This window comes from Sus scrofa, chromosome X (genome assembly GCF_000003025.6).
Source record: "Sus scrofa isolate TJ Tabasco breed Duroc chromosome X, Sscrofa11.1, whole genome shotgun sequence".
In the NCBI taxonomy this organism is placed as follows: domain Eukaryota; kingdom Metazoa; phylum Chordata; class Mammalia; order Artiodactyla; family Suidae; genus Sus; species Sus scrofa.
Window position 1 is genome coordinate 74775492 of NC_010461.5, and position 19104 is coordinate 74794595.

General features: G+C 35.1%; 1 protein-coding gene across 8 annotated transcripts in view; it reads left to right on the forward strand.

Annotated features, from left to right (window-relative positions):
* PCDH11X (protocadherin 11 X-linked) overlaps positions 1–19104 on the forward strand; it is a 729120-nt gene that overhangs the window by 312681 nt on the left and 397335 nt on the right. For all 8 annotated transcript variants that reach the window (XM_021080416.1, XM_021080417.1, XM_021080409.1 and 5 more), the window contains one exon: positions 8876–8956. In XM_021080416.1, the coding sequence (XP_020936075.1) occupies positions 8876–8956 (81 nt within the window). The remainder of the gene's footprint in view (positions 1–8875; positions 8957–19104) is intronic.

Consider the following 19104-nt stretch of genomic DNA (forward strand, 5'->3'; position numbering starts at 1 on the left):
AATATTTTAAGGAGACCTGAAAATTTTAATGAATACCAAATATCAAATTCCATCTTTAAATTTATTCACATCAACCCCTCTCCTTTTCGCCTCAATCCAAATAAATTTCATTGAATTTTAAGCAAATTTACAACCATTCTATAACATTTTAATTAGTCAATTCATTTAAAAATTCAATAGTCAGTTTGGCTTTGTCTATCTTTAGGCATTCATAAATATGATTAATATTTGTTCTCAGATTTTCAAGATTTCAGGAACTCTCCAGTTCTGTAAACCAACTTGCTGTTGGAATGCTAACTAAATTCACAAATATTTATTTTTATGTGGCTAAGAGGAATTTATCCATAATCAAAAGATGTCTCCCCAAATATGAAGTTATGCAATAATTGGAAAAACTAAAGAATATTATCCATAATCAAAAGATGTCTCCCCAAATAAGAAGTTATGCAATAATTGGAAAAACTAAAGAATAATCCCTCCATCCTCAACCATCACATAACTGTGATATTTTATTGAAGCCATTGGTAATTTTAATATTTCAAATATACAAAAACATTTTATAAATAATGGGAATTTCTAGTTTCAAAAATGTTGAGGTGAAAGAGAGGGGGAGAAGGAGCGAGAAAGAGAGAAAGAGGTGGATGGCTCTAGTTGGTTTCCACTTCATGTGATTAGGGAAGATATATCCATAATAATAGCTCAAGTGAAGGGGGTACTTATAAAGGGCCTGGCACTTTGCTATAGTAACTCAGTATAATACAATAATCCTAAGAGGCTCATATTACTATACTCATTTCATAGATGTTGAAACTGAGAGTCATCTTTAATTTGACCATTTGTTAAACTAGTAAGATAGAGAGCCAGATGCAGATTCCAGAGGCCCTGCCTTTTCCACTATTGAATCATATTGCTGAGTAGATGTTCATTTCTCTTAAACACCTGTCTTTTTTTTTTTTCTTTTTTTTTTTTGTCTTTTATTTTGCTATTTCTTTGGGCCACTCCCGCGGCATATGGAGGTTCCCAGGCTAGGGGTCGAATCGGAGCTGTAGCCACCGGCCTACTCCAGAGCCACAGCAACGTGGAATCCGCGCCGCGTCTGCAACCTACACCACAGCTCACGGCAACGCCGGATCTTTAACCCACTGAGCAAGGGCAAAGATCGAACCCGCAACCTCATGGTTCCTAGTCGGATTCGCTAACCACTGCACCACGACGGGAACTCCTTAAACACCTATCTTTTCCTCCATAGATATTGCCTACACTTTGCTAATTGTCAGACAGAAAGGCATGCAGAAGGACTTAAGTAAGAAACACCAAGGATAGTAGGAGTTAACTAAGGGATTTGTCCTATTTCAAGAAATCTCCAGAGTGCATTCACTGCCATTGAAATGTTCCCTATAATTTATTACAAAAATTATAAGTTGATGTTTTGCCAAGGATTTTAACATGAAATCCTTCACTAAATATATCATAGGCAAAAATAAGGATCAAATTATTCTTGATACTTGTAAATATCACCATAGTTTTAAGATTTTGATTTATTTTAAAGAAGCAAATGAGAATAAGGGAAAGATTTTATAAATGTCATCACCAGAAGTATTACCTACATAGTTACAAGGCTTTAGGCATATATCATTGTGGTAGATATTACATAAGACTCTCCAAAAAAATGTCTCATATGCTTTTTTTTTCTTTTTATTTGCTTTTTTTGGGGGGGCACACTTGAGGCATATGGAGGTTCCCTGGCTAGGGGTCTAATTGGAGCTGTAGCTGCTGGCCTATACCACAGCCACAGTGACGGGGGATCTGAGCAGCATCTGCAACCTACACCACAGCTCACGGCAACGCCAGATTGTTAACCCACTGAGCAAGGCCAGGGACTGAACCCGCAACCTCATGGTTCCTAGTTGGATTTGTTTCCTCTGGGCCACAACTGGAACTCCACATATGCTGTTTTGAGAGGACTTATTTCCCTATCCTGTCAATATGTAAAATATATGGCAATAAAATAACAATAATATATTAGTTAAGCTCACTTGTAGTCTTTGGTAGCTAAAATAAAAGAATGATTGTGACAATTCAGAATGTCATACTTCTGCAAAATCTGAGATGTATGATTATCAAGAAAATGGAAGCATACTTATATTTCTAGTGGATTATCAAGAAAATGGAAGCATACTTATATTTCTAGTGGAACATCTGCTACATTTGAGAAAGAAATGTAATTGCTGAGTCACTGAAGCTCCTCTGGATTCTCTTTCTCCTAAGCTTTGAAACAATAATGTAATGCTGAGACTGTGGTCAGAAATATCTTTATCTTATTCAACTGTGATTTTCTTACCATTAGATTTAAGTGGCAGTAAAATTTCCCAAGAGGAAGAATAAAGGATGCATTCCACATGTCACCTTAAAATTATCACAGAATCAGTTTGGGTTTACCTAACCCAGTAGTTTGGAAATTAGGTTAAGGAATGCAGTTAATATGTTAAGTCTCCAAAGCTCAGATTCTGTGTGACACTGTCAGAAAAACATTTAGGAAGACCAGGTAAAAGGTCTTAAGCTTTTTTTTTTCCACAAGGCAGTTATATTTGGGGAAGTGAATTTTACTTTTTTTAGGTCACCTCTAACAGTCTATTATTTTTTTTGAAAGACTAAATTCTTTGGAAGCTGAAAATATTTTCCCATTTATCACAAATGTCTATCACTGTATATATTTTGAGCTATAATTCACATTCGTGAATGGAAATTTGGCTGAAAATTGCCTTACTTCTTGCCCCAGACAAAAAAATTGAGAGAGATTTAGTAGAGCTTCAGGCATTTACTCTGAATCATTGCTCCTTATTAGCCAGACTCTTCCCACAATCACAGATAAAATCATTGAAGCAGACTATAGACAACTTTTTTTTTTTTTTCTCTTTTTGCTATTTCTTTGGGCTGCTCCCATGGCATATGGAGGTCCCCAGGCTAGGGGTCGAATCGGAGCTGTAGCCACCGGCCTACACCAGAGCCACAGCAACGCGGGATCCGAGCCGCGTCTGCAACCTACACCACAGCTCACAGCAATGCCGGATCGTTGACCCACTGAGCAAGGGCAGGGACCGAACCTGCAACCTCATGGTTCCTAGTCGGATTCGCTAACCACTGCGCCACGACGGGAACTCCTATAGACAACTTTTTAAGCCACGAAATTTCTGGATTCTGAAAGAAGAAATAAAATAAATGGCCTTTTTTTTTTCATTCACATATGACTATTTCATTAGACCAATAGGGCATCACTGGTAAAATATTAGTTTTAAATGTGTTCAACATGTGGGAGGTTCCATCATGGTGGAGTGGAAAGGAATCCGACTAGGAACCATGAGGTTGTGGGTTCGATCCCCGGCCTTGCTCAGTGGGTTGAGGATCCCGCATTGCCGTGAGCTGTGGTGTAGGTCGCAGACGCGGCTCAGATCTGGTGTTGCTGTGGCTCTGGTGTAGGTCGGCAGCTACAGCTTCAATTAGACCCCTAGCCTGGGAACTTCCATGTGCTGCAGGTGTGGCCCTAAAAAGACAAAAATAAATAAATAAATAAATAAATAAATAAATAAATAAATAAATGTGTTCAACATGTAAACTATGTACTAGTAATATCTGAGTCAAGAATGATAAGGAAATCCAATATCTATCCATTTTTCTCTTGGAAGTATTATTTTTTATTTTTAGCCATAATGCCAGTGACACTTCTCAAAACTCTTTAAGATCAATGGTAAGACATACTTCTCACTTTTCACTTTTGAGCAGTCTTAATATGAACGGCATTCGAATGAGGCTTAAATCTATAAAGGTGGTGATTATTATAAAGCACTTTATTCTTTACTTGACAGCTTGACATCTGATTCCATAAAAGGGATGATACATTTTGGTTCAGTATGTGGTGCCTGTAAGGAAACAGAAATGTAGATCTACATTCTATTTCTCAGGTGTCAACAATGAACCATATTTCATTTTCTTAAAAAAGTCAAGCAGAAATGTTTTGAGCATTAATACTTCTTAGAATTGTCATTTCTCTCACTTGCACTATAATTCATCCCCAGCAGTTTTGTATGTTAGAGCTATTTTTTTTTAGATGATTTCCTAGTTATTAGTGTTAAAACTGTGGGATTTGATGGAAGAAGGAGAAGTAATGGGAAAAACATTGTTAGGGGTGGGAGTACTATTTTACCTTTAAACTGTCATTTTTGTACAATAAAATTCAATAAACTTTTCCTAATATTTGACTATTGAAGTATATTATTCTATGGGGATGTTTAGTTTCCAAATTTAAATGGACAAGACACAGCTGCATAGCCTTAAGCACTTACCCATTTAAAACACCATCCCTATTTAATTCAACAGATATTTGAATGTTGTCAGGGAGGAAAAAACTTTCCTCTACCCTTCTAAGATCTTCTGGCTCATCTAAGGATTAAATTAACATAAGACTGATAACAGAAGAAAAATCAAACAAAATTTTAATAACATGTATACATGAAAACGACCTAGGAAAACTGAGTAACTCACCAAAATGGCTGAAATCCTCATCATCTTCAGCTGTAGACAAAGGAGGATGTTGGTAGTAGCGGTTTGGGAGTTCAAAGTGGAGGAAGGCAATTTGCGTGGAGATGAAAAATAATATGTTTGGTAAACAAATGTTTCCTGGGCCATGTGGAGAGGATGGAACACACATTGGACTCTGATCTCTAAGCCTTGTGGAGTTTCCCCTATCTCAAGTAGTCCATATTCTTTGCAAATATCTCTGGTGATAGCTCTATTTGTGGAATAAGTCCTTTATCTAAATTCTTCTAGGAAGTTAAACAGGAGGTAACAAGAAAAACTTCCTGGGTTTTCTGTTTCTTAGAAATAATCAGCTTAAATTAATCCTTCAGTCAGACACATTTTGGAGTGGCAAATTTTGCTCCCCTACTATGTGGCATTATACATTTGACAGAGGGCCTCCTAGACAGACATAAAACTGCTCACAATTGACAGAAAATTTTAAAAACAGCTGCTTAAAATGTGCATAGGAAATGCAACTCTAATACTTAGTTTAAAAATAAAGTTAAATCTGAGACCTGAGCACAAATCTGTTTAGAAATTCCTGTAGCAGAGGAGACTTTGATCAAATACATTTGAGTGTTTTGGCTTTGCTTAGTGTATAACTATAAAATCACCAGCTCACTTCACAAGCCCATTAGGAGTATGTTTTTAATTCACTTGCTCAATTATTTGTCCCATTATTCAGCTACATCCTCATGGCTCCCCAGTAATACAGAACACATCCTGGGTTTCCCTACCTTAGACCATATTGCTCTTTGCCAAAATAATCTCTTCTTCACCCTCTGCATCAACTGTTTACCAGACTTTATTGATTCCATAAACTTGTCCATTAATCATAGTTATTAGTTTTTTTTCTCCTTCTAGATTAATGGTCTGAAAACTTTTTCAATAGAGGTCCAGAGTAGGTACTTATATATAACAAAAGAGAAGCCAAATTTCCACAAAATTTTAATTACTGATATTCAAGTCTCCATATCTCATAATAATGAGTATAATTTTTTTACATAATAGAGAACCAATAATGAAATGAATGGACTTGTGTATCTGATCTCTGAAAATGTCTTTTCACACAGATAGTTTCTTCCAAATACTGACACCAATCCACAAGCATGTAGTTTTACCTCAACACTATCTATCTCTTGGAAGGTATGTGAAAAATTCTATTAGATTATTTTCTTCATATTTGCTATTTAGCATGTCATTATATTGAAGAGTAATCATTTCTAATTGAAAATTTGGTAAAAGCTTCTCAATTCCATATTTATCACAATCTACTGCAAATTTGTGTTTTGACACAAATGAAGGTTTTGCTTCTTTTTTAACTTCTACAAGTCTGGAATGTACAAAGTGACTGAACATTACTTATGATTCAAGAAATTTTAGTTGTCATCAAAATGACTTTACTGCAGTATAAGTTTTGTGTATAAGCACTGTTTCACCTTAATTTATAGATTAATTTATTGAGACTTTATCAAATCTACAACAAAAACTAATTGCCAGAGTGATTCACTGGTTGATAATAGTGGTCAAGGGTGTGACTTCTTATTCAGCAAAATTTCAGTCTTGGCTTTGGACTCAAAAAATCTCAATAAACCTTTGCCATCCTGAGGGCAAGTCAGGATATTCAGCTTGCATTTTTGACAAATAGAGAATGGCAATGGTTCCATTACCAATAGTAAATGAAGTTCACTATTGAAAGTCCTGGTTCAATAACACATAATAGACTCAAACATTTTGCACAAAGGACCTGCTGATGTATAATACAATAAATAACCATAGGCTTTGATCACTTTACACTTCCCTAAACCTTGTATATTTACCCAGCTAAAGTATTTTTTTCTGCACAATATATATATTTTACCCATCATTAGTTGTAACACAACTTAAGATATCCCACATCAGGTCTTACTAAATTAATGTCTTCTCAGATTCTTTGAAAATATTCTTGCCTGTTATGTTCCACACAGACAATCCATTCATAGAGGCTAATTCTTCAGTCACTTCAAACTTGCTATTGCTTCCCCAAGTAACAGCAATTGAACATTGTTGGTAACATCTGTTAATTCGGGAAGACAACAAGGAAAACCACTCAATATTATTTGCCCCCCCTTTTTTTTTTAAATTCACCACTAATGTTGCTCTCAATATCCTCAACTTTTTGAGTAACTGTACTTGGTGAAATGTTAATTGTCTGAAGTTTATTTTCTCTAGACATATTTCTTTGGTTGTTGTAAGCAAACATGATTTAATAACTCATCATCAGTAGGTGGTTCTCTCTGCTTGACCAACAAATTAGCTTTTTAGAAACTTACTTTAGTCACTCATTTTCATTTATGTTTGTGACAAAATTCTTCTATGATGAGACATTTCTTTTCTATTTCCTAATTCTTCTGTTATTTCCTTTGATTTGGAATATTGTGATGAGTGCTTAGTCTGATAATATCAATGTATATTGCATTCCCTTACTCACAGCTATAGTGTCATTGCATAATAAATAAAGTTTGTCATTTGACAACAAAATAATTATTGTTCAAATGGGCCTTCAAAATGTGATGTTCCAAATCTGATTGTCTCTTCTTGATCTGATATAATGGGCATGCACAAGTAATAAAAATATAAAAAATAAACTGTCATGGTAAGGCAATATATGGACACTTGAAACTGTGGGGAAGGAAAAATAATTTTCCCTCTACCCTTTTGGGCACTTGGCTGCGACCTCCCGTTGCCCACCTCATAATAAAAGACAGATTAACAGGATAAAAACAAACAGAGGTTTAGTAATATGTACACTTCCTGTATACATGAGAGATACTCAGGAAAACTGAGTAAATCTCTGAAATGGCCCAAGCCACCACCTTAAATACCATCTTAAGCTAAAGACAAAAGAAGATGCTGGGGGTGGGAACCATGGAAGGCTATGATGAAAGCACAATAATCAAGGTTAAGGTTGTTATGAAGATTTAGATCTGTTACCTTCTCCACTGACGAAAAAGTTTCTAGAGATTCAGTCATCCTTCTCTTCTTGGTAAAGAGAGGAAGACATCCTTACAAATGGAGATCTCCCTCACAAATGTACATACCCTTTACAAAAGATATTCTCTTGGTTTTCAGAGCTTTTTTCCTGTCAACTGTTTCTTAAAAACAATCAGGTTAGGAGTTCCTGCTGTAGCACAGCCGGTTAAGGATCTGGCATTGACTTTGTAGTGGCTCTGGTCGCTGCTGAGTTGTGGGTTCAGTCCTCAGCCCAGTGCAGCCGGTGAAGGATCTGGTGTTGCCACAGCTATGGTGTAGGTCACAGCTGAGGCTTAGATTTGATCTATGGCCCAGGAACTTCCATATGCCATGGTGCAGCCAAAAAAAGAAAAGGCCTAAAATAATCTTTATGTCAAAGAGACATACTTGGGGTGGCAAATATGCTCCCCTTCAAAAACCCTGTTAAGTAATAATTGCATAACTCTAATTGGCAATATACCAAACATCAGTACAAAGTCCTGAAAGTGTGACATCAGATCTCTATGATTACTACTAAATTCTATATTCTGCTATTATAACCCAAGAGCTTCCAATAATCACTGAGCTGGCTTTTCTTCCTTGGGTAGATAAAAATGATAACTTTTTAACAAAACCCTCTACCTTATATACTAAAATCACATATACAGAAAATGTGTATAGTATACATTCAATATTTTTAAAACAGAGCATATTCTCTCTGTCCTGAGGAAAGTGAAATAGATATAGATATTGTCTTTTCAAGACCTTGATAATTATTCTGATGTGGTATGCTAGTATCTATGCATTGGTTCATAAATTTCTTGGCATTTATAATAACTATTAAATATATTTATATGATATAAAATTTGTGATTTGGTGGCAAACACAGGATAGATTTTAATTTCAGACACTGAAAATTCACAAATACAAGCTGTTGATGCAATTGAGTTGTGAAAGCATTGGACTGAAAGTCTTTCCAGCTTAAAATTTTAGCCATTGAAATATTTTAAACTGTCCTCCACAATCCCAGTCATATCTTAATGGAATTCTTAACAGTAACACTGGAATATAAGCTCCATGAGAAGAGGAATTTCTTTTCTTCTTTTTTTTCCTCTTGTTTATTCCCAGTACCTTAAGCTGTACTTATCACATTGTAAGTCCTCAATAACTATGATGTCGAGAAAGAAAAAGAGATATTTACCCAGGCATTGTTTTACTTTCCTGTATTTCATGCATGCGTGCAATGCACTATGTTTTTTACTTGTAACAAACCATTTAAAAATACTTCTATTTTTTTCCCTTTCTAAAGCCAATGAAGGAGGCTATACGATCTCACACTCCCATGAAAGAGACAACTACTGTGGAGATCTGGACTCATCCCCAACCACAGGTATGAAGGGAACACTTGATTTCCTCTCTAATTGATTTTTATGAACGCATAAAAATATTCTTAGGTTGTATTTCTTGATGTGTGTTCCATGAAGTTTCTTTAGGTGATTCTGTGGTGGGCTTTAGTGTGGAAAATATGACAGGAAATACATATTTCTTCCTAGTATGGTTTGATAATAGTGGGGATAGTTTATTTGTTGGAGGTACAAACATTCCTCTACCAGTATCTTCTAAATAACTGTCTATTCCACTGATGTTTAAATCTAATTGTGAGGTCATGGAATGAAAAAAAAATTGAGAACTGAGGTTTCATAATATGACTTAAATAAGTTTTAGCATAATATAGGACAATTTGATTTTATACTATTTAAGCATATTTTAGTAAATCCTCCCTAAAACAATCCAGTTTGAATTTTAAAGGAAATTGGCTTATAAGTTATTTTTAAAGAATTCATTTCAATCACGATATCTCAAAATGTGACTAACAAATCCAGTCAAATTTATTTTCCTCATAGGGGCCTAAAGGGAATCTAAAAATAAAGTGAGGAGACCAATCTAAACATTTGTATGCTATTTGTTATTCTGTGGCTGGTTAACTTACTGTTGTTAATAACATAGAGGTCCTGAATCTGACTCCTCTGTACCAAATTAATAACCATAAATTATCTTCTATCGAGTTATTTTAAAATGTCTTCTATGTGCTACAAAGGATATAAACCTTGAAAAGGTAACTATGTAAATATATATCTACAGCATTAGAAAACAACCCAAGTGGGATGAAAATAGAATCACATTGTTGTTATTTATTATTTCTTTACTTCATGAGTGCTTCTGAAATTCATGAACATCATGTGTTCTATAATAATAACACCCTATTTTACTGAGTTAATTTGTTAATTTATGCACTTTAGAAGAGCTGCAGAAATAATACATGCACTATGGGAAGAAACAATTAATTAAATAAAGGTTCATTGCAACCCGGGAGCTGTCCAAATTGCTACTAGTTTTAAATTACTCATATCTGAATTCATGAAGTTTTGCCAGATTTCAAAATGACTTGCCAGTCTTGAATCTTTGATATGTTCTCAAGAAAATTGATGAGGATGTTGAATACACAGTGATAAAATCCACATCTATATCCTTAAGAAGCTATAGTCTTCAAAATAGCAGTTTTGAGGAAAAGTACAAAATTTAAAAATATGCATATATATATATAGACAAATATGTATATATTTGTCTTTTCTAGGGCTGCACCCGTGGCATATGGAGGTTCCCAGGCTAGGGGTCTAATTGAAGCTGTAGCTGCCGGCCTATGGCACAGCAAGGCCAGATCCAAGCAGCGCCTGCGACCTACACCACAGCTCACAGCAATGCCGGATCCTTAACCCACTGAGTGAGGCTAGGGATCGAACCTGCAACCTCATGGTTCCTAGTCAGAGTAGTTAACCACTGAGCCATGACGAGAATTCCTAAAACATGTATTTTTAAGGTCCAAAAATTTGAACTACTAGGGTAAAATGAGGTAGGACTAGGTTAGCTATATGTCAGATGAAATTATACATTATTATTAACACTCTTCCTCTATAAGTTTCTGCTCTATGGGCAATATTTTTTATCTAGCTAGTTTTTCCTGATTGTATCCAACCAAATGGAGTGCAATATAATTAACTCTACTAATTTCTTACCAATTACTGATTCTTTCGTTTGTTTACAACCTTAAAAAATCTTGTTGGAGACACAGTTTTTTCTTATATAGTGGGTCCTTTTCCTTCAGGCTCTTTTATTAGGTTCATCTTTTAGGTATCTGACAGCTTTGACTGTCTTTACTGCCTGAGACTTCAGTTGAAAATTAAGATGTGCCACAACGCGGTGGATTACACTGGGTAGTATTACTATGAATATGACAGAGATAGGGAGTTTTCCACCTCATTTGTAATTACAAACTGTGCTTGCCTCTGAAAAGTTTAAAGAAAATATGTGTTTTATGAATAAGCTTTTACGGTTTCTTATGAAATACATTTAGTAAGATATTTAGTACTCATTTGTGGGATTTCAAAAGCAACAATCTGAAAATAGAAACTACTAAAACTAAAGTGCAACCTGAAAATCAAATTATTTCTATTCCTCCAATGAAATCTTTAAACTCTTTGATAATGCCTGACTCAACCATTCAGATAACAATTAATTAAAATTCATGATACAGATAGTGACTTGGAGGGTTTATTTCTTTTAAATGGCAAATATTACAATGGTGTCCCATAAAGCAGAATGGCTTTTAGCTGTAAAGGCCAACTATTCAACTAATTAAAATAACTCATGAACTGTAAAATAGGTCAACTTCTTTGAGTAAAGAAAATCAGAATGAGAATTTCCATTTCTGTACAAGAAATATCCTTGTAAGTCCACTTCCTTTAGCATTTTTATTAGAATCTATATAAAATATTTATGTACACACCTACGATGCATGTCCTGAAGTTCCAAGTTAGATTTTTTTTTAAATTAACGTGACTTTGAAATAACATTGGAAAACAAATCAAATGACCCATAGCAGTTTTTAATGTGAAGGGGATAGCAATGTGGTCGCAAACATTCACTGTAGCTAACATCCTAGCATCTGCGTAGTACTAGGGGAAATTGCTACTCAGAAATGGCTGTTGACCAGCTTTGCACATGCCAGTGTGTATGGAATTCTTACTTTTTTTGTAATGAAGCATTTTATAATGACTTGATCTTTTCCCCTTGCATAATAAATTCTTCCCACCCAATCACCTTCTCTGTCCCTTCTTATTATAAGTTACAATTCTCAATGTGCCAGCAGGTCTAAAAATAAATAATGATCTGTCAAACATTTGAAACAAAATAAAACTAGTATATTTGTGAGGTGAACCTTTTTCCTGGTTTTATATGACTTTCAATAACAATAACTTTGCTTGTGAAAACACTCTGAAGGCAGTCTTATTATGAATATAAACATTAATTTGGCTACCACTGTACTTCATTAAATCCATATATATTGTGATCTTGACATATTCATATTCATTGAGAAATAAGTAGCTCAGAACCATAGTATTAGGCAAATGTTGTGGAATATGTGAGGGTGGGGGATGGACCCATTGCTTGACAGTAATTCCCCAAATCTTTTTTTTCTTTTTTTTGGCTGCACCTGCAGCATCTACAAGTTCCCTGGGCCAGGGATCAAATCTATGCCACAGCAGAAGCCAGAGCCACAGTAGTGACAACATCAGATCCTTAACCCATTGAACCACCATGGAGCTCCATAATTCCCCAAATTTTCATTCCCACAGCTAGGGATTCATATCTCCACAAGAAGCATAGTTGACCCTTAGCACAGGAAGAAAGTAAAATTGTGCAAACAGTGTGAAGTGATACCAGAGAAATAAGAAAAGTAGAACAAACTTTGACATTGGAAAGATGATGGAAGTCATATGTGGCAATGGAATTTATTTCTTTTATTTAACAAAATCTATACATACTTACTATATACCAGATAGTCTTTTAAGCAATGAAAGCAATAACTCAATTCTCATTACAAACTTATAACCATTAGTAAACCTATTATTATTATTGACCCTATTTTATAAATGAGTAATTTGGGGCACAGAAAGATGCTGGCGAGTACCAAAGACAGGATCCAGATTCCCTGGGTCTGGCTCTAAAACTCCTCTTTTAACAACTATGTGATAATTTTTCATCAAGAATGAACATTAATAATAGAAAGTGGTCCCTGGGACAAGAAATATTTTAAAGGATTCTCTTTTATGGTGTCAAACATAATTTTCTATTCAGCTAGAACACCTGCACATATTTGCATATGATAAAATAAAATGACCCTTTTATGATACTGGAATGAAAATAAAAGAGCAATAAGACATACAAGCCCTAAAGCCTATAAGGTTTTAAAATTATAAGAAAAGCACAATTTTTAGAAATATTAAATCTTTGATGGTAATCCTTAATGAAAATCTTTCTGCAGGATGAGAAAGGCTAATTAACAGTCATAGAATGCAAGAATGCCTACAGTTTTAAAGAATTACCTTGTAATCTTGGAATAGTGTCTAACAGGATCACTAATTCAATATGTTAACAGTAAATTCATTTGATGAAGGAATTGCTACACTAATCTTATATTTTACCACAGCATGGTTAGGAAATCCACAGGGCTTTGGTTAATCAGTTTTTATAAAGTAAAATCAACTCTTATAATTCTTTCATATTGTAAATGGCCTACAACTATTGATAGAGTAAGTCACATAAGTTTGGGTTTTTTGTTTTGTTTTTAAATAAAGCAACCCTAAAGGAAAGTTTAGATGCTCAGGTTAATGTTCAATACTAATGTTCAATACTAATGTTCCTTCTCTTGCAAGGAAAAAAAAAAAGATAATTCTAGAAAACTGCCTTCCTAGACTGCATAATTGAATCATGAAATGTTAGACTACACTTAGGCAGCATTTTGTACTGATTTCAATATGTATCTACTCAGTGGGGCCACTTATAATGTTTCTTCATTAGCAGCCAAAGTATCTTGAAAAAAATTCATTGGGGTCATGAAACCACAAAACAATTTCTAAGGTACACATACCATTAACTTCCTTATTTGTCAGCCTTGATTTCACATTAGATGATATTTTTGATAATGCTTTTAAGATATATGTGCATTTAAATAAAAAATTTTGATCCACACATGCTTCATAATTCATGTTTTCCTCAAAGCCCAAAGCACTTATCTTTTGGCTGGAGATTCAGGAAGTGTTTTTTTATGTTATTGTTAGATTTCTTGATGTTGTAGAGAAAAGTATATGTTCTATGGGAATGTAAGCTAATGATTACCATGCAAAGATCTGACATCAGAATGTTTCCAAAACTTAATCTGGGAACATTTGTGGCTTATTTTCATCTTCAAGGGTTATTTTGTGGAAGACTTTAACATCATGCCAATTTTAGATGTAAGTCTTTACACAATAGGAAGCCTAATTTTTTTTAAAAAGCCTTAATGTCATATTACATAAAGGTTTTATTTTCAAACATATGGAAAATATTCAACATTGTTCCCTCACCAGAGTCCTCAGATTTAGCCATTGTCCTTTACCTTTAGTGCTGTAGTGGTGTGAGTACTTTTAATTGTTAATAAATTTTATTTTTATGTCAGCACAAAAGGCATCATGTTAGGTGCTCTACAGTAATTTCCTTTATTTCAGTCCCTATAACAGCTTTTTTGAGGTGTTATTGGTTTTTTTTAGTTGAGGAAACTGGGGCTCAGAGAAGTTAAATAGAGTTTGCCCAGCTTGCAAGTTTTAGTAAGAAAGATTCAAATATAAATGTTTTGATTCTAAAGTCCATGATTTGTCCCCAACCATATACTGCCTATATTCACAGAGGATGTCTCTTCAATAAATATGCTTCCCATGTGTGACCTGGCATTCCACTGATCCCCATGGCATTTTAGTGAATCTCAGCAATGTAACAAATTTGTGCCATATTGACAGGTAAAAGACTTGTGCCCACGGCAGATGAATTCACACACACTGCATCAGATGGGGGCCATTCTTCTGGAGCACTTAGACTGCAAAATATTGGCAACCGGTTTTGAAAAGAAGTTACTAACTATGATATTAATATCTACTGGTTATTAAGCTTTAAAATAGAAAATAGACTTAAAACAGCATTTGGTTCAATAGCAATTCAAATGAATAAAATATATAGAGTCTCAGTTTTCAAAAATATAAGGAAGAAATCAAAGATGAATTTTTTCATACATTATTCATATTAATTGTTTTCATATTAAGCATTTCTTTACATGGAGTCCAGATTATGACTTGACAGCCTGCACGAGTCCTCTAGCAATGCCCAGCACCCAAGAAAAATAAATTGTATCTGTAATTACAGATGAAACCTTTTTGATGACAATGAAATCAAAGTACTGAAATCTCATCACTTGGTTCATTTATCATGTGGCCTCACAAGTAAAGCATGTTAGAAGTTAAATGTAGGCCAGATGGGGGATGAATAAACATCAAATTCGGAAGAGCTTGGATTTGGGGGGAGCATCATTCAGATATGGGGGACTGATGAGTGTGTGATCCTCAAAGGACAGTTGTCGATAACAATTTAGAGTGCTTGAGGGGGAACACCACAAATTTGGACTACCTTTCAGGAGCCAAAAGTACTGAACTGATGGGAGGGATTCTGTGAAGAAGTTGTTTAAGCAGTGCTGATATGTATGGTCAGGAAACCATATTATTGGGTTCTCTTTGTAGAAAAGACTCCAGCCAATGGCCCTCCTGTTAACTGTATGTGAAGCCTGGGGCCAGTGATAAAGTATAAAATCCACAGATACTTTATCACTGTTTCCACATTTGTAATATGAGGATATTTATATTTTCTTATAGAATTGTCATGAAAGTTAACACAATAGATTCTAAAGCAAGCACACAATAAATGCTCAATATGCAGATATCCAATTTTTTTTTCTCCAATTGCATTTACAAATTGGAAAGTAAAACAAAAAGCAAGGAAAAATTTCAGGTATGTTAGTTGGGCAAGTGACATTGGCATTAGCAAACATGAACATTCATGTGTCCACGATCCACTCTAGCACATTCAATTCCCAGTGAGATGACTAGGCATCTTAAAATATTCCCAGATAAGTTACAGATCATTTCAGGACCAAGGGAGAGCTGGTTTTCATCTCCTGGAGTTCAGTGTGCTGACAACCTTCAGAAGTATCTATAAAGCAAAACTAGATAATTGCCAGACATCATATGTCCATGCCTCTTTGTTTTGATAGGAGATATCCTGAAGGAAAAAAATTGCAGTTGATTCAAGTTTATACATTGGTTTCTCTAAAACTAATGTAAGCAAATTAAAGAAATTCTTTTTTTTTGTCTTTTTAGGGCCTCACCCGTGGCATATAGAGGTTCTCAGGCCAAGGGTCGAATCAGAACTGTAGTCACTGGCCTACACCACAGCCACAGCAATGCTAGATCCGAGCCACATCCATGACCTACACCACAGCTCAAAGCAATGCCAGATCCTTAACCCACTGAGAGAGGCCAGGAATTGAACCTGCACCCTCATGGATGCTAGTCAAATTCGTTTCCGCTGAGCCATGAGGGGAACACCCCGAAATTAAAGAAATTCTATTGGAGGAAACATTGCTAAGTTTGGTCAGACCCATAGTAACAAATGTGTAAAGTCTCTAAGTCACTTTAATACATTTGCTGATGTAATCTAGTGCTAAGTTAAAAATTAATAAAGATAAAAGTAAACTATATCAAAATCTCATCTATAGGTCTATCCTATGAACAAATCATTAGACCAACTCGATTTCCAGCATAAATGTTTTATATATATATATGTAAAATCATGTATATGTACATATATGTGTGTATATATATACACACATGTGCATGTTTTTTAAGGAATATATATATGACTATATGCAATATATATATATAGACAAAAATTTCCTTAATGTGATGTGGAAGTATTTCACATCATGATTTTGACAGATAAAAATCTGAATAGTACATCTGTCATTCTAGGGCTTGTTTGTTTAGAATATCTTTTGTCTCACATGCAACAATGTCAAATTGCCTCATTTAATGTTAGTATGTCAGGGAAGCAATGCTAGAGCGATTTAGCAGTTTGCATGCCTCCGACACTAAAGATTTTCCTTTTTTGTTTTGCTTCCTGTTTTATTTGACTTTGGTGTAGATCATCCTTCTCCTCTGCTGCTATTTCCTGCTGATAATTCCTATTAGCATACATTGTAGATCATCCTGATCCCTTTGCAGTTGTCAGCCTTCCTCTATGATATAGAGCTCTTTTTTTGTTGTTAACTAAAGTTTTTGAAAAATAAGTAGGACAACTAAAGACTTTGTACTCATACTAAAACTCTCACCAGGTTTCTACAAAGATCTTTGGTCAGATTTATCTAGAAAGAATTCATCAGAGTGAGTTTGCAAACATATTTCATCTGCATATCCTTTATGATAAAGCTGCAAAAACACATCACCTGGACTACTGCTATAAAACTCCATCTCCTCCCCTCTCTCCTGGATTTCTCTTATCCATCTGTTCTCAGAGAGCTACCTATTTTCATCCTGAATCCCAATTCTGATTGGATGGTCCATATGGAGACTCCTACTTTACAAATCTTCAGCTGTCTCTCATAACTCAGGAAAAGAAGTTTAGTTAGTTACATCCATACTTCTCCATGTCTTGGCCCCCACTTTCTTTCTGGTCTTTCTATACTTTTATTTCTGGCTAATTGCTTAATGCCTATTTATTTTTCAGTTAAACTAGACTCTTTACTCTTCCTTTGATTTTCTTATTATTCCCTACCCGATTATTTGTATTTATTTCTCATTTTCCAAACAATGCTTCTCCCTTACTCCTCATTTGCATAATACTCACCTTTAAGGTACCATGTGAGATACTTTTCAATTCACCCAAAGGGCTATTAGCTCTCTGTTCTCTGGGCTCACCTAGCCCTGTCTGTACCTCTCAAGGTTTCTTCAATCACACACAGGGTTACATTTCAAATATCTGTGCCCGTGTCTTAGTCTCCCACTACAATGTTAGTTCTCATAGAGCAGGGATGGTTTTCAACTCATGACTCCACACCTAGTGTGTAGTATCTTGAATTCACTAAGAGTTCTTCAGTGCCAGGCACAGTATTCTTCTCCCCCTTAAACCCTGGTATTCAATCACACTTTTCTTGAAGAGGCAATATGTCATGTTGGATGAGTTTGCACTTTGGGTTCAGATAAGACTAGGTTTAAATATCAGCATTGCTGCTGACTAGTTATGTAAACTTTTCCAAACTATTAATAGATCTGAGCTGTATTTTCATCATTTGTCATGACAATAATAGTATGTCTCTTTTATCAGGAATTTATAGAGAATATACATATGTGTGTATGACCTGTAAGTTCTTAATACAATGTTTGGCACATAGTAAATATTCAATGTGTTAATTATATTATATATAAATATATATTTAATCATATACATATGCTCCAGGCCACAAATCAGTATTTTATAATTAAATGCAATTTTATTCATTTACTTATCCACTCTCAAAAAGTCTATGCTACCCTCTTTTCATCCCAGGTCATCTCACAGAGAGGTTTCTCTTTTTGTTTTAAAGTCTCTAAAGAGGAAGATTACTTAGCCTCCAAAACAACTAATTCATTAAACTCTGCCCTTCTTTGGCAAAGAGTCAAATGGTGGGACCTAACAGAACAAGAGACCCATGAAGCAAAGCTGACTGTCCTACTTTCCATCCATCATCACTGCTACTCTTCAGAATTCTATCAGTGTTCTTGGTCTGTGAAGCTAAATCTGAAGCATGATCAAATGAACTGCCACTTGGAGGCCCCAGTAATTGACATCTTAATTAAAGCTACTTTAAAAAAATCAACTGTAACTAATTTGCCTGATACTATCAAGTGATCTCTTAAAATACTCTATAAACTAATTTTTAGGGCAGATTATTTCTAAAGTATCTGCTTATATGTGAACCACTTTTATATTCTGTATATTTTCAAAAAGGAGAACCTGCTTTCTAGGCATAAATACTGAAGGTACACAAAGAGAGGATTTAGTGATCTGCCTTGCCACTTTAGTGCACGTGTTATTTGTACCATGAGAGATAATTATGAGGACCTCTTGGGTCACTGTCTTTCAGCTTTATTGAGATATAATTGATACATAACTTTGTACAAGTTTAAGGGGTCCTTCATGTGTAGAAAAAATTGGTTGTTGTAAGGAGGGTCTCAAGAATTGTGATGCAAGAAATAAGACAGGCAACCCCTCCGCATCCTAGCCCCCCATCCTCCTCACCCACTGACCATAGGACAAGTATCTAATTGAGTTATGTTGACAGTTAGGGAAGATGAATATTTAGCCCCACATCTATGCTGAATCTTCTTTGAGGCAGTGATGCATATTCAGGCTTAAGATACTTGAAGACAACATTGGGGTCACTTATCCACTAGCATACCTTCTCCCTCATGCGCTAAGGAGAGGATAGTTTATGAGGAAAGGGTGGTAAAAAAATATTGCAGATTTTTTTTTTTTGAGCTTCAAAGGCATGTTACACTTGCATTTCTACCTACAAGAAAA